General features: G+C 36.3%; 1 protein-coding gene across 1 annotated transcript in view; it reads right to left on the reverse strand.

Moving 5' to 3' along the window:
* The window catches only part of Prkd3 (protein kinase D3), a 71,103-nt gene extending 47,541 nt beyond the window's left edge, over window positions 1-23,562 (reverse strand). Inside the window, exons 1-2 of the mRNA XM_076833970.2 lie at window positions 23,482-23,562; window positions 15,107-16,042 (exon numbers count right to left, since the gene is read on the reverse strand). Coding sequence (XP_076690085.1) covers window positions 15,107-15,394 — 288 coding nt within the window. The 5' untranslated portion in view covers window positions 15,395-16,042; window positions 23,482-23,562. The remainder of the gene's footprint in view (window positions 1-15,106; window positions 16,043-23,481) is intronic.
* Window positions 23,563-24,015: the final 453 nt, after the last annotated feature.

A 24,015-nucleotide genomic window follows, 5' to 3' on the forward strand; every position in this document is an offset into this window, starting at 1 on the left:
AGAATTGTAGTTAAAGAAGCTGGTGGGGGCATGCATGGGTTCCATAAGCTAAAGGTAAACATGAAAGTGTCATTGTTGAGAAAGCACAAGGTAAATGGAACAAGGTGAAGTACAGCCATGAGATTGAAGAATGAGGTAGGGAAGAACGGGGCAGAAACAGCACAAAAATGCACACAGGCCTGACGGACCATACTAAAAACCTTGGAGTGGACAGAGTTAGTTCAAGCTCTGCTACTTACTAACTACAGAAACTTAGATAAGATATGAAACCTCCCTTTATCAGTTTCTTGTTTACAAAATGGGGATAACATAGTAGTGTGGCTTTATAGGGTTCTTGTCAAAATTAAATTTCTTGATAGCACTATGATCAATAAATACTGGTGGTTCATATTATTCTGTGTCCAAGAGGGAGAGACTCAGATCAAAGCAGTAATATGAACAAATCTGTTACCTAAAAAAAATAATGCTTATAGCATTGTGTAAAGAAACTGAAATAGAAGAGACCAGAGCAATCTCCTGAAACAAAGAATGAAGCTAATGTATGGGAAATAAAAATCAGAGTCTGGATTATATAATGCAAAATGAAAAGAGATGAAGAATACTTCTCTCTTTGACAAAACATATGGATCATTAATGATGATTTGATCAAAGCAGAAGTCCTAAAGAATGGTAATGAAGAACTGAATTTAATAAACATACCAATGAAAGAAGGAAAACAACATTAAAATAAATTTACAGCTTGGACAAAAAACAAACATAACCTTCTTAACAGACATATGACCTAATGAATAATAACAACAACAAGAAATTGGTATTAAGAGACCCAAGAGCAAGTTAAAAAATTACAGAAAGTATTATAAATGTTTATTTAAAATAAAAATTTATACATCAGAGGCTGGAAAGCTATTAGTGGTAATAAAGAATAAATATAATAAATATATTATATAAATACTTTCATAATATACTCACCTATAAAATTGACAAATTAAGAATTCCGAGGGGAAAAGTTGTAATAACTAGCCTGAAATAAATGGATTTTTGCTACTCGAGATTATAATTTAGTGGTATGGCTGGTAAGAGATTTAGGTGTGTTTGGTAAGATTATCTGAAAGCAAGGGTCAGAACTAAATGATAATAGAAAATGTAGCTTGGAAAAAAAACAACAAGAGATTAAATACTGTCACTGAACATGAGGGAAACATTGTGGCCAAGGTTTAAAAACATTAGAAGTCTGGAAGCATGAATATATTAAAGATAATCATCTAAAAAGAAGAAACAGGAAATAAACAATGAGAACACGCTTTAAAAAGTCTAAACAATTATGCAAAATAAACAAAACAATCTGCCAATGAAATGAATATACAGGGATATTGTTCATAATTTTTACAAATTCAGAAATTAGTTCTTTCAAGCATGAATAAATACATAAAACAATGCCTCAACTCTGGTTATACATCAGAACCACCTGTGGAGCTTAAAACTTGAAAAGATGCTCAGGTTTTCTTTTCCCATAGACACCTGAATTCTAAATTTACTTTAAAAACATTATTCAATATATTAAAAATAGTCTTTATTTTTAAAAATAGTTTTATACTTATAGAAAAATTCAGACAATAGTACATAGAGGGTTCCCATATACCCTATTATTAACATTTTACATTAGTTTGGTACATTATAAATTAATCACCTAACTTTATCAACTAAAGCCCATATTTTATTAAAATTTCCTTAGTTTTCACCTAACATCCTTTCTCTGTTCCAGTATCCTATCCATGTTACCACATTACCTTTAGTCGTCCCATACCCTGAGGCCTCTTTTGGCTGTGATGATTTCCTCAGACTCTAACGCCCTTGACTGTTGTATTTAAAGAGTGCTGGTCAGGTATTTTGTAGGATGCCCCATTGCTGGAATATGTTTTTTTTTTTTTTTTTTTTAATTAAAATATTTTTTATTTTTTCTGATATAATGGATCTAAAATGGTATTTTCTTTTTCTTTTTTTTTATTGGTTATTCAAAACATTACAAAGATTTCAGAATCACATCGGTTACACATCCACATTTTTACATAATACCATAATAGTAACTGTTGTATTCTGCTACCTTTCCTATCCTCTACTATCCCCCCTCCCCTCCCCTCCCATCTTCTCTCTCTACCCCATCTACTGTAATTCATTTCTCTCCTTATTTTTTCCCCATTCCCCTCACAAACTCTTATATGTAATTTTGTATAACAATGAGGGTCTCCTTCCATTTCCAAGCAATTTCCCTTTTCTCTCCCTTTCCCTCCCACTTCATGACTCTGCTTAATGTTAATCTTCTCCTCCTGCTCTTCCTCCCTGCTCTGTTCTTGGTTGCTCTCATTATATCAAAGAAGACATTTGGCATTTGTTTTTTAGGGATTGGCTAGCTTCACTTAGCATAATCTGCTCTAGTGCCATCCATTTCCCTGCAAATTCCATGATTTTGTCATTTCTTAGTGCTGCGTAGTACTCCATTGTGTATAAATGCCACATTTTTTTTATCCATTCATCTATTGAGGGGCATCGGGGTTGGTTCCACAGTCTAGCTATTGTGAATTGTGCTGCTATGAACATCGATGTGGCAGTATCCCTGTAGTACGCTCTTTTGAGGTCTTCAGGGAATAGTCCGAGAAGGGCAATAGCTGGGTCAAATGGTGGTTCCATTCCCAGCTTTCCCAGGAATCTCCATACTGCTTTCCATATTGGCCTCACCATTTTGCAGTCCCACCAGCAATGTATAAGAGTACCCTTTTCCCCACATCCTCGCCAGCACTTGTTTTTGTTCGACTTCATAATGGCTGCCAATCTTACTGGAGTGAGATGGTATCTTAGGGTGGTTTTGATTTGCATTTCTCTGACTGCTAGAGATGGTGAGCATTTTTTCATGTACTTGTTGATTGATTGTATGTCCTCCTCTGAGAAGTGTCTGTTCAGGTCTTTGGCCCATTTGTTGATTGGGTTATTTGTTTTCTTATTGTTTAATTTTTTGAGTTCTTTGTATACTCTGGATATTAGGGCTCTATCTGAAGTGTGAGGAGTAAAAATTTGTTCCCATGATGTAGGCTCCCTATTTACCTCTCTTATTGTTTCTCTTGCTGAGAAAAAACTTTTTAGTTTAAGTAAGTCCCATTTGTTGATTCTTGTTTTTAACTCTTGTGCTATGGGTGTCCCATTAAGGAATTTGGAGCCCGACCCCACAATATGTAGATCGGAGCCAACCTTTTCATCTATCAGACGCATAGTCTCTGATTTGATATCAAGGTCCTTGATCCATTTTGAGTTAACTTTTGTGCATGGCGAGAGGAGGGGATTCAGTTTCATTTTATTGCATATGGATTTCCAGTTTTCCCAGCACCATTTGTTGAAGATGCTATCCTTCCTCCATTGCATGCTTTTAGCCCCTTTATCGAATATAAGATAGTTGTAATTTTGTGGATTGGTTTCTGTGTCCTCTATTCTATACCATTGGTCCACCCGCCTGTTTTGGTACCAGTACCATGCTGTTTTTGTTACTATTGCTTTGTAGTACAGTTTGAAATCTGGTATCGCTACACCTCCTGATTCACACTTCCTGCTTAGAATTGCTTTTGCTATTCTGGGTCTTTTATTTTTCCATATGAATTTCATGATTGCTTTATCTATTTCTACAAGAAATGCCGTTGGGATTTTGATTGGCATTGCATTGAACCTATAGAGAACTTTTGGTAATATTGCCATTTTGATGATGTTAGTTCTGCCTATCCATGAACAGGGTATATTTTTCCATCTTCTGAGATCTTCTTCTATTTCTCTCTTTAGGGTTCTGTAGTTTTCATTGTATAAGTCTTTCACCTCTTTTGTTAGGTTGATTCCCAAGTATTTTATTTTTTTTGAGGATATTGTGAATGGGGTAGATGTCCTCATTTCCAGTTCAGAAGATTTGTCGCTGATATACAGGAATGCCTTTGATTTATGCGTGTTGATTTTATATCCAGCCACTTTGCTGAATTCATTTATTAGCTCTAGTAGTTTCTTTGTAGACCCTTTTGTGTCTTCTAGGTATAGGATCATATCATCCGCAAATAGTGATAATTTAAGTTCTTCTTTTCCTATTTTTATGCCTTTAATTTCTTTCGTCTGTCTAATTGCTCTGGCCAGTGTTTCGAGAACTATATTGAATAGAAGTGGTGAGAGAGGGCATCCCTGTCTTGTTCCAGATTTTAGAGGGAGCTGGAATATGTTTGATGTTTTTTCATGGTTAGACTGGGATTATTGGTGTCAGGGAGGTAGACCACAGAGGTTAAGTGCCATTCTGTGTCATCTTCACTATATCCTATCAAGGGGAGCTATTATATGACATCACTGATGTTGACTGAGTTAAGGTTTGCCAGATTTCTCCACTGCAAATCTACCCACCCCCTGTCCAAACCATATTTTTTCAAAGTAAGTTAAAATGAGCATCCCCCACTTAAGAAGCAGAAAGTTATGTTCTCTTTCCTTGAAGGTAGAATATCTACAAAAATTATTTGGAATTCTTCTACCTAGGAGATTCGTCTATTATCATCCATTTATTTGTTTATTCAATCATTTATAAATGTCAGTATAGACTCAGGGATATTTATTTTATACTTTGGGATATTCTACTCTTTAAAAATAAATAAATAAAGATACCGTGTCCCTTTACAACTAGAAAAAATATATTTTTAAAAAATTCAAAGGGTTAAAAAGAGTAAAGGGCAAAATCTATGTCCTAGTTGCTTAGTTATCTATCCTATAATCAATACCGCCCAGAATCTTGAAAATATTTTATATACAATCAAGTAAACATGAATATGTTTTTCCCCTTTATATGGATGGTGGCACACTACACTTTTCTGTACCTTTTAAAATTTTTTACTTAGCAATAGAGATCATTCCATTAGCAAAGGAAGTTCTTATTTCCCCTGCACCCACAACTGCATTGCTTTCTACTAGTCTCTATTGATGGAATGTGGGGTGAGCAGTAAAATTAAGGTCAAACTGCCCTGAGTTCAAATCTTACTAATTGTATAATCTTACCTCAGTTTCTCCATCTGTTATACAGTGCCTATTTCATAAAATTATCGTGAGAATTAATTGGCTTTTCCTGATGTGCTTTCTACAGATTATACCTATGAGCCTTCTTGATTGTGCAAAATGAACTCCTTTCCCTGTCCATATGGGAAAGAAACAGAATTTCATCATAAAGGTATTAAATTATCACTCCCACACATTCTCTTTATTCACTTTGGACACTTTCTTTGATTTTCCATGAAAGATATGGCTTCAAGAACAAAAGACTCATTTTTCTACAAGAATTTTATAGAAGTTCCTTTTTATGGCATTAACTTATGCTTGTTATAAGATTCCAATACTTGCAAAAAATTATTTAAGCAACACATATTTTGAGAGTTCTTTTTTAAAAAAAGATTTTTTAATATTTATCTTTTAATTGTAGTTGGACACAATACCTTTATTTTGTTTATTTTTATGTGGTGTTGAGGATCAAACCCAGGGCCACGCATGTGCTATAGGAGCGCTCTATGGCTGAGCCACAACCCCAGCCTTTTTGAGAGTTCTTTAAGGTTAAGCTCATGTCATTAAACTTCTGTCACTAAAATGTTAGATGAAGTAGGAAGCTTGCAAGTTTTTACTGGTCACATCATACAATTTTTGCATATAAACAGAAGCTTCAGAATTTAACATTATTTGAATGAATAATTTATCATTATTTTAAGAGTATGGATTTCATTTTAAATATACTGGGAAACCACTGGAGTTTTAACATACATTTCGTTTTTTCCTTTTTTTTTTTTTTTTTTTTTTTGGTACTGGGGATTGAACCCAGGGGCACTTAACCACTTAGCCACATCCTCAGCCCTTTTTTATATTTAGAGACAGGGTCTTGCCTAGTTGCTTAGGGCCTTGTTAAATTGCTGAGGCTGGCTTTGAACTCTCGAACCTCCTGCTTCAGCCTCCTGAGCCACTGTGGCCATGTGCCTTTGTGACTGGCCACTTAATTTACTTTTTTAAAAAAAAAGGTTTTTGTTTTGGGTATAATGAGTAAAGTAACTAATCTCATTTAGGAAGTCTGAAAACTATGCACATGCAGACCCACATGTGTTGTGTGTGTGTGTGTGTGTGTGTGTGTGTGCGCGCGTACGTGCGTGCGCGCGCGCGTGTATCTGGCTCAAAATGCCATTTAGTATCTGGCTCAAAATGCCATTTAGTGCTAAAATTGAGAAACCCTGATCTAGGGAATAAAGGAGTCAAGAGTATAGAGACACTGGGAAATTTATATAAACGTAACCACCACTTAGGTTAAGATATAAAACATTCTGGGCTGGGGATGTGGCTCAAGTGGTAGCGCGCTTGCCTGGCATGCGTGCGGCCCGGGTTCGATCCTTAGCACCATATACAAACAAAGATGTTGTGTCCGCCGAGAACTAAAATAAATGAATATTAAAAAAATTCTCTCTCTCTCTCTCTCTCTCTCTCTAAAAAAAAAAAAAAAAAATTAAAAAAAAAAAGATATAAAACATTCTCAGCACCACAGAGTTTTTTCATATACACTTAATTTGAGATGCTGAATATTTATATGATTTTCAAATTTGATACTAAGTCTTTTTATGCATAAATCAGATAATAGTAAATAATTGGCAAGAATGTTCTCTTTTCAGGTTTACTCTAAAATCCCTAAGAACCTAGAATGTAGTTATTTAACAGGTCCTTACTAGTTTTAAGATTTCTAAAAGATAAAAAAAAAATAATAGTCAATAGATTTTTTTATGTCATTTTTATGATGCCAGGAATTGAACCCAGGACCTCACATATGCTAGGCAAGTACTCTACCACTAAGCAAGCTATGGCTCCAGATTGGTGAATATTAAGCTATTAAGTTGGTACTAATAAATTCCCCAGAACCAAGTCTAATATTAATTTAACATCAATTTTTGAAGTGTTAAAGAATTCCAGTGACTTTGTGATATATACACAAAGCAATAAAGTCTAGATGAGAATGAGAAAATTATTCAACATGAACTTGAATTTATTTTTACCTTTCATCATTAATCTCCAACTCAGAATTTTATGGATATTACATACCAGAAAAGCTGTTTCAATTAACACCTGCCTTTTTGACCCAAACCAGAGCAATTTTTTTCTTTTATTTCCTTGTTTTGTTACTAATTCTGATTATATTTAATTCAAACTTTCTGGGACCAAGGTTTTAACCGTAATAAGCAGAATTTAAAAAAAAATTTTCTTCTTCCAGTTTGAGCCTCCAGATTAGTAATGGTTGCCTGACACTTGTTTTGCCTAGACAAAAGAATGTAGAGGAAAGGGGGAGGATGTCACCAAGTCACTGTAACACAGCTGTAGTAAAAAGAATAGAGAAAACAAGACAGACTGACAATCGGTTTCTGGAAAACAAAAGATACAGCTGGGGTTTTTTGCTCTGCCTTGGCAGAACCTGAAAATTATACTCAATCCGTCTTTACAGAGACAATATATTCATTCAGTAGACCAAAATCATTCATAAATCAGGCTGCAATCGCTGTCTTCAGGTTTAGTATCATGTAAATGGTCAAAACTAAAACTAAATGTTTTAAAATCAGCTAAATGCAGATGGTCAGCTTTAGTCAGAATAATTTTGATTTTGCTAAACATTGGTACAAACTTAAAAAGACTTGCTTTCTGTGTATTTCCTTTTTCACTCCAGTTACTATGTTCATTCAACAAATTAACATTAGCAGTAGTGTTATGGCTGTAACGTCTAATCCTCCTGACAATATGAAAGCAAGGTGGAAAGATAACATTGAGTATAGTCATTATGCACCAGAAATTGTACAAAGCGCTTGACATAAGTCATCTTATTTATTTACCTGAAAGTTCCTAAAACAAGTAACCCCTGTCCTTTAATAAGATAAACAATGAATCTTATTTTTTATAGTTTGTTAAATACTAAAAAGTTAAGAGCAAAGCAAAATAACAGTATTGGCTATACATGTTCTGATATTTATTAGTTTTAAGGCTTCTACAAGACCAATGATCTTTCCAGATTTGAAAAGACTTTAAAAAATCACAGGTATTACTATTTCTGAACACTAATTATATGCCAGACATTGTATTATCAGTTTTGTATTTTAATCACCATATTTTTTTTATAGAGATGAGTATTATGATTGTAACTTCACACAAAAGAAGAAAGTGACAAAATAAAAATTTTGCATCCTTGGTCTGTCTCCTCGATACTGAAATTCTACTGAGACAATACATTCTGCTATGTCTTCCTTGGATTATTCTTTAAAAAAAAAAATACTAATAACAAAGCTAATGCAATTTCACTATTTGGAACCCATGAAGCATCATTATAAAATGGGCCAGGGTTTTGGTCTATTCCCTCAGTACTTATTTGCTCACTTGTAATCATTCTCTTGATTGTGCCTCCCACCTGGGATCTGATAAGCAAAATTTACTTGGCTCATTCCCAGTTCCACCTGCTGCTCAGATATGTCTGATTGCCAGTCCCATTAGTCTTTGGGTTTTATCATGAAAACAAACAAACAAACAACAACAAAAAGAAACCACAGCGTGCTATCCTCAGTTTATAAATCTCTAGAAGGCAGATATATTATTTGTGCTTAATTTTGTTTTACCAACTAATACGAAGAAATAGGAATCTGGTGGGGTAGCTCAGTTGCAGAGTGTTTGCTTAGCATACACAAGGCCATGAGTTCAATGCCCAGCTCTTAAAAAAACAAAAACAAAAAAAGGGACTCTAATATATACACAGGTTAAAATCTTTTTAGGGGTGAGGGGTACACAGGGATTGAACTCAGAGGCACTCAACCATTGAGCCACATCCCTAGTCCTATTTTGTATTTTATTTAGAGAGGGTCACCCTGGGTTGCTTAGTGCCTTGCCATTGCTGAGGCTGGCTTTGAACTCATGATCCTCCTGCCTCAGCCTCCCGAGCCTCTGGGATTACAGGTGTAAGCTATCGTGCCTGGTGAAATCTTTTTTTTTTTTTTTTTTAAGTATTATTTTAGCTAAAGATGGACATATCTTTATTTATTTTTATGTGGTTCTGAGTATCAAACCCAGTGTCCCACATATGAGGGCAAGTGCTCTACCACTAAGCCACAACCCCAGCCCCTACAGGTTAAAATCTTACATTCACTGTTTAACTATATCCATATTCACAAGAGAAACCTTGCACTATTCCTAAAACAAACAAAAATGCCCAAGCCCAACCTTAAATTTTATTTGGAACATCTCAAATTACAATTTACATGTAGAAGATTTTAATCTAAGAAATATTCTAAGATCTGTCAATAGTGCTAACAGAGAAAAGTTTTAGATTTCTCCAAAGGTCAGAAATTCTGTTTTTGTGTCAGTTTAAATAAGTGGTTTCTACCTTAGCATTATTAACATTTTGGGCCAGTTAACTATTGAGGAGCCTCTCCGGTGCATTGTGACAATACTCTTGCCATCTACCCAACTAATAGTCAGTAGCATTGTTTCCCCGCTCCCATTGGGAAGACTAAAAATGTCTCAGACATTGTGAAATGACCCCTGGGGTGGGTATCACAATCTCCTCAGTTAAGAACCACATTTTAATTTGATCTTATATATTAAAATCAGAGACCAAGACTATAATACTCCACAATTAAGAACAGTACAAGGGCTTATCCACATTTGTGTGTGTGTGTTTGTGTGTGTGTGTTACTGGGAATTGAACCTAGAGGCGCTTAACTACTGAGCCACAACCCCAACCCTTTTTTTTATTTAGAGACAGGGTCTTGCTGAGTTGCTAAACTGCTGAGGCTTGGCTTTGAACTTGAGATCCTCCTGCTTCAGCCTCCCAAGCCTCTGGGATTACAGGCGTGCGCAAGGTATAATTCGCATTCATATGTGAAATGAGGAAAAGGTCCACTGGTGTCCTGAGGGAGCAAATATCTTGAGAACTTTAAAGTGTTTTAGGAAACCCTAGGAAGACAAACTAAATAACTATCTACACTAGGGAGAGCAACTTGGGCACAACTAAGACACAAGACACATAAAGTAGGATGGGAACAAATACTGGTGCTTATATGCGCATTACTTTCTATTTTCAGTGCTGACAACTATAAATCTTTTCATCAGTGCAAGTAATTACCATCAAAGATTACCTATCACTAGGTAGCAGTAAGAGCAGGTAAAATGTCCTTTACCAAACATTTGCTTTAGTAAGGTATTTCTAAGCATAGGAGATGAGTAAGCACCAATCACAATGTATCATGGATACTGGAAGGCTTTCAAAGCTTCAAAAAAAAAAAAAAAAAGGAAGCTAAGTTTTGGCTTATGCTAACAACAAAAACAAAAGAAACTCCACCCCATTCCACCCTTGAAATTCAAAGCTCAACTAAACATTATTTGTTGATTGAAAAGAGATTTTCTTGGAAAATAAAAATCTCAGTGTGTATATTTTGTGTTTTATCCTTGTTAGAATTTAATGGATTAACTTAAACTCACTATAAGCCTTAAATCATTGTTTTTTATAAGATTCTATTATGTTCTGCCCCATATCAAGAATACAAATTTCTTTTCCCCCCTACTTGAACACATGATACCTAATCTATACATATTTATTTTTATTTTTGGTTTGATTGAACCCAGGGGTACTTTACCACTGAGCATATCCCAGTACTTTTTATTTTTTGTTTTGAAACAGGGTCTTGCTAAGTTGCTGAGACTAGTCTCAACTTGTGATCCTCCTGCCTCAGGCTCCTGAGTTCCTGGGATAATAAGCATGTGCCACTGTGCCTGGCCTATACTTATTTTAAAACTACTTTGAACATTTCCCCATGTTTTTTTTCCATTTTATTAATCTTTTTGTGAAATATACTTTTATATAATTTGACCAAATATTTGAGGTCAGTGTTCACTTTAAAGTGCTCTGTTCTGAGCACTTTAAAGATTTTTCTTTCTTTTGTTTTTATTATTTTTACATGTTTATATCACAATTTTGAACAATAAAATCTGCACACTGTATTTTTCCCTTCTGTTTCTGTTTACTGATCTGGGAAAGAGTTTCCTACTGTTCAGAAGTTTGATTGTTGACTCCATTTTATACTAATTTACCTCTGATTTGTGTTTACATACTTTTAGTTAGTCTTCTTGTCCCTTTTGTGATACCAAAGATCTTAAGCCTGGTGCAGTGGAGATGTAATCCCAGCAACTTGGGAGGCTGAAGTAAGAGGATCTCAAATCCAAGGCTAGCCTCAGCAACTTAGCCAGCCCCTAGAGCAAGACTCTGTCTCAAAATAAAATAAAAATAAATAAAATAAAAAGGACTTGGGATGTGGCTCAGTGATTAACCAAACAAAAACAAAAGCAACAAAAAAGATTTTATGTAATCTATTAACTGTTATCTCTTTGTAGCGACTCTACAGGTTTTTTTGTTTGTATGTATGTTTTTTTTTATTTTGGCAGTTTAACCTTGGGAATGTGTATATAAAGCAGAAGTATCTTAATTTCATTATATTAGATATAATAGCCTGAGGGTATGGAAATACAGAAAAGCATGCTTACTCACTATTTAACAATTAACTATCTAGTTAAATTAGGCGAACTCAAAATTATATGATTTTGATCATATATGCAATCACCATTAATCTAAAGAAAGACATTTACCACGATGAATATGATACACTATAATATTCTAATAAAGAAACCATAATTTTCACATGCATACAAGAAAAGTAAATCAATCACATAACTGATAAACCATTAACCTCTAATTTTCTGTACCAATAAAAAAGCTTTAGAAGAACTAATAGAAAACTGTGAATTTATCTATGCAGATCAAAGAAAAAATCAATTTGTCTTCTATATAAAACAGATTGACAAATATGTATATTTCATAAAGAACAAAACTGGAAGTTGACATACATTTAGTTGGTTAGTAACTTTCAGTCATTTCTAGATCACCACTGATGAATTCTATTATATTTTCAACAGAGAGCAATCTTAAAGCACAGTGGCTAGAGATTTGGAGATCTTTTAGTTAAAAAACCAATGAGATCAGATTGACAAGCTAACATTTATTTTTAAATATTGTTTAAAAAAAATTGTGTAATTACTATGTGCTAGGTCCTGGGCTAAGTATTTTATAAACATTTAATACATACATACATATACACAACACACACACAAAACCATAAAATGAGTACTATTTTTAATATCATTTTTCAGATAATAAACCAAGGTATAGAACTAGTAAACAGAAGAGATAAACCTGTTTGACCAAAACCTCATGTTTTAAGTACAATACCATGCTGCTTCATATGAATCCTCCCCACCTTTTTTCTTTTAGTACTGGGGATTGAACCCAAGGGCACTTTACTACTGAGTACATCCCCTGTCCTTTGTACTTTTTATTTTGAGGGTCTCACCAAGTTGCTGAGCCTGGCCTAGAACTTGAGAAAGAATTGTTGAAAGAATCTTTAAAGATTTGTTGAATCCTGAAAGAATTGTTTTGCAATTATATAATTTGCATCAGTCTCTCGAACTGCTGGAATTACAGGTGTGTGTCACGGTGTCTAGCTTGAATTCCTTTCTTTATTCAACCAAGAAATATTTATTGAGCACTTACTGTGGCTGTGTTATCTCACCTCATAGAGCTTTATGGTACATACATTCAAATAAAGCGAAAATTAACAATCAGCAATATTTGCTGGAGGTCCAAGCAGAGGATATGGTAGGGAAAGGTTATTTGAAGCAGAGGAATGTCGGCACAAAGGTCTAGTTAATGAGACAGCATGTGGCATGTTTGAAGGTTATGAAAGTAACCTGGATCACAAATATGCTTTTGGGAATCATCAGCACACTTTTGTAAGTAATCTTGCAATAATACTTTCACATAAGTAATCACATATGTTTGTCACCTCTCGCAGCTGGCAACTACAAATGCTTGCCTAGTTTATTTCAGGGAAGCAAGGAAGGCAGAGATTTCCATGAATTTCTTGAATACCTAGACCTAGCTTACATAGTACCCAAGGCTTTATTCATTTCACCATGAAAAAGAAGTCCACATGTGCATAAATGGATTGGTTTCTGCTCTTTTACTGACTACTGATGATATTAAAGTCTTAGTTTATTTATACTAGCAGTAAGGTTTATTTCCCCAGGTGAAGTATACAGGAGATGATGGCACAAGCAAAAAGGAAGACATTCCTAACTCTACAGTCTAGGAGTTTTTCTTATTTTGAGTCATTTTACCATCTTGAACCTTTCCTTCATGATCTACCTTACATTACAGTAATTTGACATTCATTCATTTTTTCTGAGACATACATTGTTAAGGGCAAGGAATCTTTCTTCCCGGGAGCTTCAGTAGTATCTGGCAATGTGATTGGACCATAAGTATTTGTTCAACTGAAGGCCATAACAGATAATGGTTCTGAGGTAAGGGACAACTGTATCATACATACTATTTACTTTCTGAAAACTGCCAATTAGAAAAAACAAAGTCACTAGCATTTGTTTTCTTTCTATCTAGGTTCAACTATCTTAATTAAAGTGTGATTAGATGTGGACCTCAATGAATTTTAAATTACCAGATTATTACATTTTCAGCATGGGGAAAACAAATGGCAAGCTCATATAATGAAACATACAATTTAAATGTTTGGAAAAAAAACCCTTCAGATTATTATCATCTGGTCCTTAAGTATGATAATTTCCATTGGCTCTAAACTCTGGCTGAGTTAATCAACCTTTATTCAGCCATGAGTTATGGTGCTACTGATTGTGTGAGTACAAGGTTAATTTCTTTACTAACAAAAATATTATGAACAAAGGCCTGAGGAACCTAACCTGTATTTCCACTAGGAGCAATGGTTCAGTACTTGCTAATTCAGTAGTTGCAGAGATTTTAGATCATGACTACTGTGAATAATAAGAACTAATGTATATAGAAATAAAAGAAGTGGAAGACTAGATTTTGCTTTTTGATGTAAACCACTGACCCCTACAGTAGGAAAATAGCTGAAAGAATTGTTTGGTAATTTTATAATTAAAAAACCAGCAGTAAAGATAAAATGAAATGATATAAAATACTCAATTCAAAAGAAGGCAGAAAAGGAAGGGGTAAAAAGCCCCCAAGAACAGAAGAAACAAATATAAAACAAATAGCAAATATTTTTATATAGATGCTCCTTGACTTATGATTATATCCCAATAAACTCATCCTAAGTTGAAAATACTTAGTAAAAAATCATTTAATACACCTAGCCTACCAACCATCAGTAACTTAGCAACTCAGTATTCTGTAGTGCTGTTAGCTGTTTACCCTTGTGACTGGGAGCGGGGGCTGGTTGCTGCTGCCCAGCATTGCAAGAGTACTGTACCATGTATAGCTAGCTAGGAAAATTCAAAGTAGTTTTACTGAATGAGTACCATGTTCATATCATCATCAAGTTGAGAAGTCCTAAATCAAACTATTATCAGCAGGAGACCACCTGTATATTTAAATATACCTATAGTGAAAACTGTATTAAATATAAGTGATGGAAACACTGAAAAAGTGGAAGTTGACAGACTAAACTTAACAAACATGACCAGATACCGTCTCTGAAAAATAATCAGGATCTAAAGGGAAAGGAAAGTGTATAAAAGAGAGTAGAGGGCAACTAGAAAACACAAAATGTGGACCTGGGACTCAGCTGTTGCTGTATCTTGCCTTTTTGGTAAGCCACCTCAATGTCCTTTTTCTCAGAAAGCAAATGAGATTTCTTATATCCCCCCGATTTTATAGATTCTCCTGCTTTTAAGAGACAGAGCAGCAGCATTTTAAAGCTGGGATAAATGGTATTCTCAATCTGGAATACAGGTTTCCAATTAGGTTCTGAAATTTCAGATTTTCAGCTTATAGTCTACCAGAATATTTCTAAAAATGCTCATAATCAGGATATAAATTACTGATGGATCCATTATGGATTAACTCATTGTTACATGCTAACTTATTGTTACATATATATAATTGATAGAGATGCATTAGAAACATTATTAGAGAAACAATTGAAATAAATAGCTGGCACAGTACCTTTTGATAAACAATGGAGCACACAAGATCCTTGACAGCAGATAAAGATAGTTCTTGGGCTTCAATGGTAACACTCTCTCGTGTGAGGCCAATCTGCAGTAGAAATGAAACTGTATGCACAGAGCCTCTGGAGTTGGTGAGTGATGGTGCACTGAAGCTTCCATTAGAGAGTCGGGAAGAGAGTCCTGTCTGAGGACTTGAACACGGAGAAGGAGTTGGAAGCACAGGAGGAATAGTTGCAGGTAACACAGATTTCTGGGCTGATGGAGGAGAATTATTTGCAGACATCTGCCTTTCTTTAATCTTTAAAAAATAGTTGTCAATTATTTTTAAATGGTTATGAAAAGGTTTTCAAAATAACAGCAGTAAAAAAAAATGACTGTACTTTTGGATGTAGATGAAATCTTCTTTATTTCCTCTATTAAGCCATTCATACCGATGATTACAAATTCTATCACTGTGAGTTGAATGAACAAATAGTCCTACTTCTTTTAATATCAGTCCCATCAAAAACAGTCTTTGTTTTTAGGGCCACAATCAAGGATTTATACAGGATTTCACATTACTGAGTTATCTTCATGAGAATACAGTTGACAATGCTTATTTACTAAATATCTTCATCTATATTAAGTCTGTTTTTGTCTCTCACTTTTCATTTCATAAGATACATACTGAATCAAAATTGTTTTTCTGTCAAGATGAGAGCCTTCTGGTTTAAAAAATAGTGTTTTAGATTAATTTATTCAGTACTTATCCTTTGGTTCACCGATTTGACAAGACACTTTCTCAAATCACTCTCTCAAATGTCCTCATTTTCATTTGGGGGGGTAAACTTTTCTATGATGAAGTAAAAAGCTTTTAAAAATAGTACACGCATATTTCATTTGATGAATGGATCCATCAAGAAAAGTAGATGCTTTCTGAAATGCTGTCAGCCTAGAAGGAATTTTTAAAAAGTTTTTTTAATAGTTTATATTCACTTGACATTAATTTAAAAAAATGTATGTATTCCAATACTTTTTTAAACGATAATTTTTAGTTGTATGTTCGTAATTCACAATGAGTAGCCATTTTTGGTCTAGCTATCAGAATCATTTTTTACTACAGGAATAATTTTAGAGAGAGCCTCCTGCTTTAAAAAATATCCCCGGCACTGTTAACACTTGAAACTTGAAGAAATGATCACTTTTAAAAAAGCTACAGGATTTTAAATCAATGAAATTCAACACTTTTATTGTACAATTATAAATGAGTTATGACAAGAAGAGAAAAACAGAAGGGATAAAAAAAGAAAAGTAAAACTGACACTGACACAGATGTAAAACACATACCACCCAGTCATATAAAAGATGCATAACAATTTCCTAATATAGGTAAATTGAGTATTCTTTTTTAATATGTTAAAAGTCTAATCCTGCAAAATATGACTCCTTACTTGCTTTGCTGACAAATTCCTTTCAGAAGGCTAAGGGACCAGGAGGGGATATACCGGACAACAAAGATATAAATACATACGATAGGAACACAGGATAAAATGATTTTATCATAAGAAGTTCTAACAGTAGGAAAGACAACAGTAGATACAATTAAATATGTATGACAGTTGTTAGGAAAACAGTTTGGATAATTAAAAAACAAAAAACATTGGTATGACCCCATGTGGCTAAGTTAAATGGCTCATGAGAGGATTCTAAACTCTATCTATGTACCCATCAACAATTCCAATGATGAAAAAGTAAGGCATCCAGTGTGGACGTAGAGTGACATGCTGCAGAGTAGTTAATGGTGCTGAATTAGGATGAACATGACAGAACAACAAAGACATGCAGACACAGTATTATAAAAGAAAGCTCAGAGAAAACTGAGACCAGAAAAACTGTTAAAAGTATTTATAGCTACCTTCAAATAAATTATTATTCCACACTTTAACTGTACAGTACCTAATAGTTCATTTCACATACTGTATCTCACAATACCTCTTTGAAAGTTGACAGAGAAATATTATCATTTTTGCATATGAGAAAACTAAAGCACAAGGTAATAAAACAATTTACATAGTGTCACATGGCTATTAAGAGGTAGAGTGGAAATCAGAATGCAGGTTACATATTTTCTTATCTAGTGCCTTCTCCACAATCACATAATATCTCTCAATAAGAACAAGGAACTGAGAATCACTTGCTCAGGGAGGATGTTGCTAAGGTTGACAGATCACACAGACAGAATTGCTCAACTTGTATTCTTTTCCAACTGTTTTAAATTATAGCTGCAGAAAAAAGATTAAATACTGAAACCTGAGTCTCTTGAATAAGAGACTTAAAGCAATTTTATGTGAGTTCAAGCCTCTGGGCCCAAATGCAGTCCACTCCATACACTTTGTGATCAAGTGTAATCACAAGGCTGACTCTGACAATCTTGGAGAAAGATCTCAGAATAAGAGTCATAATCCAGAAGTTGGGTAGAGTTACTTCAAATACTGGGGGCTAGAGAAGCAGATAAGCAAATTTCAAAAATTAGATACATAAAGTTATAACTCTTTAACCAAATCCAAGAATAGATTATGAAGCAAATGGTTTGTGAATAACCAGAGAATAAATGGTCACTAGATGTCAGCCTGAATTCAAATAGAAAAAGTATTGCCAAGTCCACTGCATTTACAACTTAGAAAAAATGACTATTACAGCTTCTTAGATGGAGGAAATCATACCTTACATTCACTGAACTCTTACTATCTGCTGGACACTGTTCTAAACACTGTATATGTATTACCTTATTTAATCCTTACAACTCACTTTATAGTTGAGAAAACAGAAGTTCAGACGTTAAAGTACTTTCCATACTATCTTTCCAAATATGTTGTTTGTGAGTTGAAAGTTAAGTGTCATTGGGAAATGTACTGCTCTGTCAACTTACATAATTCTTGAGGGGAGAGCCTTGGAACTCTGTTCTTAGCTTTACATTGTTTTTCATTATGTGTGCGTTAATGAAGACACAGATGACATGCTTTTACAATCTTCAGATTGAACAACTTCAGGAGAAATAAAAACTAAAACGAGTGTGAAACTTTACAAGGATAAATGTAAAGCTTTGCATTTTGTTTCAGAAATTTAAATGTGCATCAGAAAAAGGAAAATGTTGACTTGGAAATTGTTCATATGAGAATGGGTTATGAATCCAAGAGTTTACTATGCACTGTTAATATAATGGGTGACTAGGAAAATGATCAGAAAAAGAAGGAAGCCAAAGAGAAAGGTACCTGGGTTCAGCTGAAGCGCCATCCTGCCCCACCCAGAGAAGCACATTTTGTGAGAACAAATGGAAAGGAGCCTGAACTGCTGGAACCTATTCCCTATGAATTCCCTGGGCACCAAGAATGCATCAGCATCAATCTGTATACTGTAATGTTTATTTTCATGGCCCACATTTCTAGACTTACAGAGATTTAGAGTTGAAGAAAAAACTGCATCCAATAAAGGGGAAAGCAATGTCATGTGATAAACATGTGCTTAACAAAACCAAACAGACTAAGTGGTCTTCAAATACTTAAAGGGGTATTAATAGAGGGATTGGTTTTATTCAGTGTTATTGCAGAAGATGGAAACACTACTTACTTACTTACTTGTGTAAGTACCTATAACAATACCTAGCTTACAGTAAGTGCTCAAACTATTCAGTAAGTTTGAGCAATTTTCATGGTAACTACAAAAGAAATAGCAATTAAGGCCAGGCAAGTGGCGTATGCCTGTAATCCCAGCAGGAGGCTGAGGCAAGAAGATCACAAATTCAAAGCCAGCCTTGGCAATTTAGGGAGGCCTTAAACAACTTAGCAAGACCCTGACTCAAAATAAAAAAAATAAAAAGGGCTGGAGGTGTGGCTGAATGGTTAAGCAACCCTGAGTTCAATCCCTGGTACAAAAAAGTAAAAAGAAAAACAAATTAAGCCTCTTACCTTATGCTAAACTCTGCAAGTGAGACAAACATACTTCATTAAATCCTTGCAACATCCTTATGAGATTTAACTCTTACAGAAAAGGAACCAGAGTTTCAAGAAGTTGCTGGTTGCCCACAATTACACAGCTAATAAGTGATGGAACTGAGATTCAAACTAAAGACTCCAAATCCCTTTTCTAGTATTTCATTCCACATCAACCGCCTAGCAACAGGTTGTCTTAAGAGGGAATGAACTCCATAAGATGTCTGACTCAACAGTTGTAAAAAGCTGAACTGTCACAATAAAGTAGTATAATACTGATGAACACTGTATACAAACCAATCTCTTCAAAATATAATATCACTGTTAACTAATAATACAATTTACCTAATAGAACTAATGATAACTGTTCATAATTACATATAATTTTCTATAAAAGTTATTTTTTTAAAGAGAGAGTGAGAGAGGGAGAGAGAGAATTTTAATATTTATTTTTTAGTTATCGGCGGACACAACATCTTTGTTTTGTATGTGGTGTTGAGGATCGAACCCAGGTCGCACGCATGCCAGGCGAGCGCGCTACTGCTTGAGCCACATCCCCAGCCCAAAGTTATTTTTTTTTAAAGTTGCAGTATGAACAGTAAGAAACCAAGAAGTTGTCATATTATCTTCAGCCCACTCATTCCCTCTGTTTCCCTCTCCTTGTTTAGTTTAGGGAACTTTGATTTGCTCTGTGAGATGCAACAAGATGTAGGAAGCAAAATATCAAGACCAAGTATTTAAAAAAAAAAAAAAAAGCTAACAATTCTAATTTATATAAACCCTGGTATGTTGCTTTATTTTTTGTCTTTATGCTTCAAGTAGAAGACTGAAATAGTATATCTTATTAATTTATAAACTGTATATCAATTAGATATATTATTTTTAACAGCTATAAGAGAGGTTATAATCAAAGACAATAGAATTTCTGTTTATGTGGAACATCTCAGGTATTCTTTTGGGGAGCTGTCATATATTGTGTTTAAGTGAGTTTACATCATCTGTCACCATTGTTGAATGCAATCAAAACAGAATTTTTTTTGGGGGGGGGCATGTACTGGGGATTGAACTCAGGGGTACTTGACCACTGAACCACAACCCCAGCCCTATTTTGTATTTTATTTAGAGGTAGAGTTTCAATGAGTTGCTTAGCCCCTAGCTTTTGCTGGGTCTGGCTTTGAACTTGCAATCTTCCTGCCTTAGCCTTCCCAGCGGCTGGGGTTACAAGCGTGTGCCACCACACCTGGCTTAAAACATAGAATATTAAAGGCATCATGAGCCTAGTCTGCCAAATTATATAGACAAAGGTCTTGGAGGTTAAGGGACTTGGTTGAAGGTTACTGCATGGTATATAACAAGTTCATCTACCTTCTTCCTCTCAGAGTCACCTTTCCTATAACACATTATTTTCTACGTTAACAAAGTAGTTACTTAAGAGAAGCTCCAACAGCAGCATTTTCATTCAACAAATCCTCATTGAGTAAGCAATATTTACCAGACTGCTATGAGACACTGGAGTTAAGATAGCAGTGACAGAAACAGACAAGGCAAGTGCTCTCAAGGAACTCACAAACATTAAACAAACATTTGCATAAATAACTAGGCAATTACAAACTATGAGAAGTGATATGATCATGCATACCAAGGGGACTTAATTTCAGCTGAGGTCTCAAGGAAGGTCCCTTTAAGGAAGTGACATTTAAACTAGGACCATTTGATACATAACAGTCAGGAAGGCAGAGAGAGGCAAGAGAATCATAAGAAGACAAAACATATCTAGCTACTAAATATTTCAAAAGATAGCTCATTATTTAGCGTAGCCAGCATTCTTTTTGTACTCAGTAAAAGCTAAAGAGGTAAAATGCTTTTCCTATTTGGAACAGCATATTTACCATGACTCCCACCAGCAAAAGGTCATCCAGGTTCAATTTAGTTTTGTTTGCTAGGAATGCTAATGAAGTGGCAGGTTGGGTCTCTTCATCACCTCCATGTTATTATGTGCATGTACTCTTTTAGCATGTAAAAAAACATATGACCTTTTTCAATGCAACACTGACTAGTGTGCTGAAGTCAATGTCCATGTTTTGCCTTGACAAGTTTCACTGTGCTTAATAGTGTGGATGTGGTCTTTATATTGAATATTGTGTAAAAACTCAAGTATCTGCTTATTTTTAAAAAATACCTATATTTACTGAATACATTTTCAAAAACATGACTATTACTTTAGATTAATTCAACTAAATTGTTTCCTTTAAAACTCTGCTTATCTGGACCAGTGGCATTTGAATCTCAGTCCCTCCATTGTCAGGCAGAGTACTGAGAGGGCATAGTACCTGTGCTCTCTGCTCAGGCACTGAAAATTATATCCAGTAATAAGATTACAGACTGCCAGTCTTGCAATGCAAAGTGAACCTATGCTGAGTTTCATATATCTTCATCTTCGCACCAGTAGTATATAAGAAATCTGATTGGCTAATATCCAAAGAGCAATTTCTCACATACCACCACTATAAACTAATCACACAAGTGGAGAAAACTTTATTCCTACACTGAAATTAAAACTAAAACATCTCTTAAGTACCTACCTCAATTTTTTTCATAAAACAACTGCTCCAAAGAGGTATGCATATATGACAAGTTCAATTTGAATTACATAATTGGAGGGACTCAAAGTATGAGCAGCACAGAAGATGGTGATTATTAAATCAAATTTAAACTTGTACTAGCAAATAACTTCCCCTTGTTCTGTATAGTTACTTTAAAAATGAGCAATTAACTTCACTATGGTTAATATTTTTGCCAATTATAGAATGTCTTTTTTAAAAACTGTACCAAAATTTCCCTTAAGAAAAGTGCATTTAAATTATCATCTATTCATTTTTTCCTGTATGAAATGTTTTCAGTTCTTATGTAACTTAAAAAAAATTAATATCCCAAAACTCATTACATTCTTTGTGTGTGGGGGGCAGTGTTTAACAGAAAGAAATGTCTATTTTAAAGGTCATCTGATGAAACCGAAAGCTTATAAAATGTGTACACTAAAAGACTCAGACTATCTGGGATACTTAAAAAATTAATTTTAAAGTATACAGCAGTCAACATTCTTGAATCTGAGTAATCCTGAAATGGAAACTGTTTTACAACTAGCTTCTCAAACAGGAATACTCAAAGTTCATCTGCTCAGGTCTACATCATTTATACTATTACCTTATGGAGCAGAAGCTACCTTAGAGATTTCTGTGACACATTCTACTACTTTTACTAAAACTCTAAAACTTGCAACTTCTTCCTTTCAGCTGAATTGCCATACCTGACCTCACCCCAGATTCTAATATGGGAAGAGAAAAGTAAAACCGGGAACTTTATGGAAATTTTCTGCAGCAAATCCATAGGTATTCCCTGCCCTTACGGCATTAAAAGTTTAAGCTTGACCTAAGCAAAAACAAAATCGCTAAAAACACCAGAACCACAACGTCAAGTACAAGTATTTTAAGCGTAATAATATTTTCTAGAGGACAAATCAGCGCATTTAAAAAGTTTTAGTTTCATTTGTGGCTAAAGTTCATAAATTTAGGCCATGTCCTGCAGAGTAGGAGTTCAGGGTGTAACTTATCCTTCCTAATCAAAGATGACACCGATAGTCTCATTTCCTGTGGGGATGGGTGTGGCTGAAGAGACAGTTATGTCCATGCCATCAATCTGTGCGTGGAAAGCTCTGCAGGTTGCCTGTCGCTTTATATTCGTGCTTGCAGACCGCAAGGCCTATGCTTCTGGTTCGGACAACTTGAAACAAAATAACAGGCAATCAAATAGTATGTGGTTATTTTTATTGCTCAAAGAAACAGTCGCACTCTTCAGTACTTCATCTCATGAAAACCCTCCCGAAGCCGAGAACAACTCGGAGCAATGCTGCAACTTGCAAACCTAAAGGCAATCAGGAAACCCGGGTGGGGGGACTCTCCAAGCACCTACTCACCCCTTTCAGACGGGTACAGCGTAAAGTGATGAAAGGAAACGAAAAGCCTCATGCAAAATTCGGCACTCTGAGTGGCGTCCGCAACTAGTTTGAGGACCCCGGGAACTGATGGACCCTGAAGGGCCGGGCGCGGTGGTCACCCGCGAGAGCGAATCCAAGTTGGCCTCGGCACGGACGCCGGAACTTGGCCCCATCTGGCGGCCGCGCCGGCGCCCCCGGCCGCCCGCCGCCCCAACTTCCCGCCCAACCCCGCGGCCGCCGCCCAGCCCCCGCGGGGTCTCGGTCCGAGTCCCGCGGCCGCCGCGTGCGGGTGGGGGAGGGGCGCCGCCGCCTCAGCCCGACGGGCCGGGAGAACAAAGCGGCGGCGGCGGTGGCGGCGGCGCGAACTTTTTCGGTGTCTGCTCCTCACTCCCTGAGGCGACTACTTACAGAGGCGGGCTCGGCCCGTCGTGAGAAACTCCGCGCCCGCCAGCGTCTGGGTCCCGGACCAGGCGCCAGCGAGGCTTCACGCGCCTCGCAGGATCCCGCCCGCTGCCGGCGCCCCTTCCTCCCCCCCTCCCGTCCCGTCCTGAGGCCGGAGGGCGGGGGGCCGGGGCGCGCGGGGCGGGGGCGCGCGGCCGGCGCGGCGCCTGCCGGGAGCTGTAGTTCCCCCGCGGCCCCGACCTGTGGTGTCCGCACGGGAGGTCGTCCGCTCTCCGCACCGGGGTGAGGGACAGTGGCAGCGTCCGGCGCGCTGGGCCTCTGCCCACGCCCTGTGGGGTCCCGGCGGCCCTGCGAGCGCTGGGCGGTGGAGCTGCGACGCCGCCCCTGGCGCGACCCCGTGTGTGCCCAGTCCCGCGCTGCACTTGAACCCCACCGTTCCTACTGACATGCCTTTTTCTCTTTTGCTCTTCGCTCCAAGGAAGACGGTGGCGTCTAGAGGTGATGCCTTGAACTCGGGACTTCAAGGTGTCCAGAGCCGTA

Source organism: Callospermophilus lateralis, chromosome 14, assembly GCF_048772815.1.
Source record: "Callospermophilus lateralis isolate mCalLat2 chromosome 14, mCalLat2.hap1, whole genome shotgun sequence".
Taxonomy (NCBI): domain Eukaryota; kingdom Metazoa; phylum Chordata; class Mammalia; order Rodentia; family Sciuridae; genus Callospermophilus; species Callospermophilus lateralis.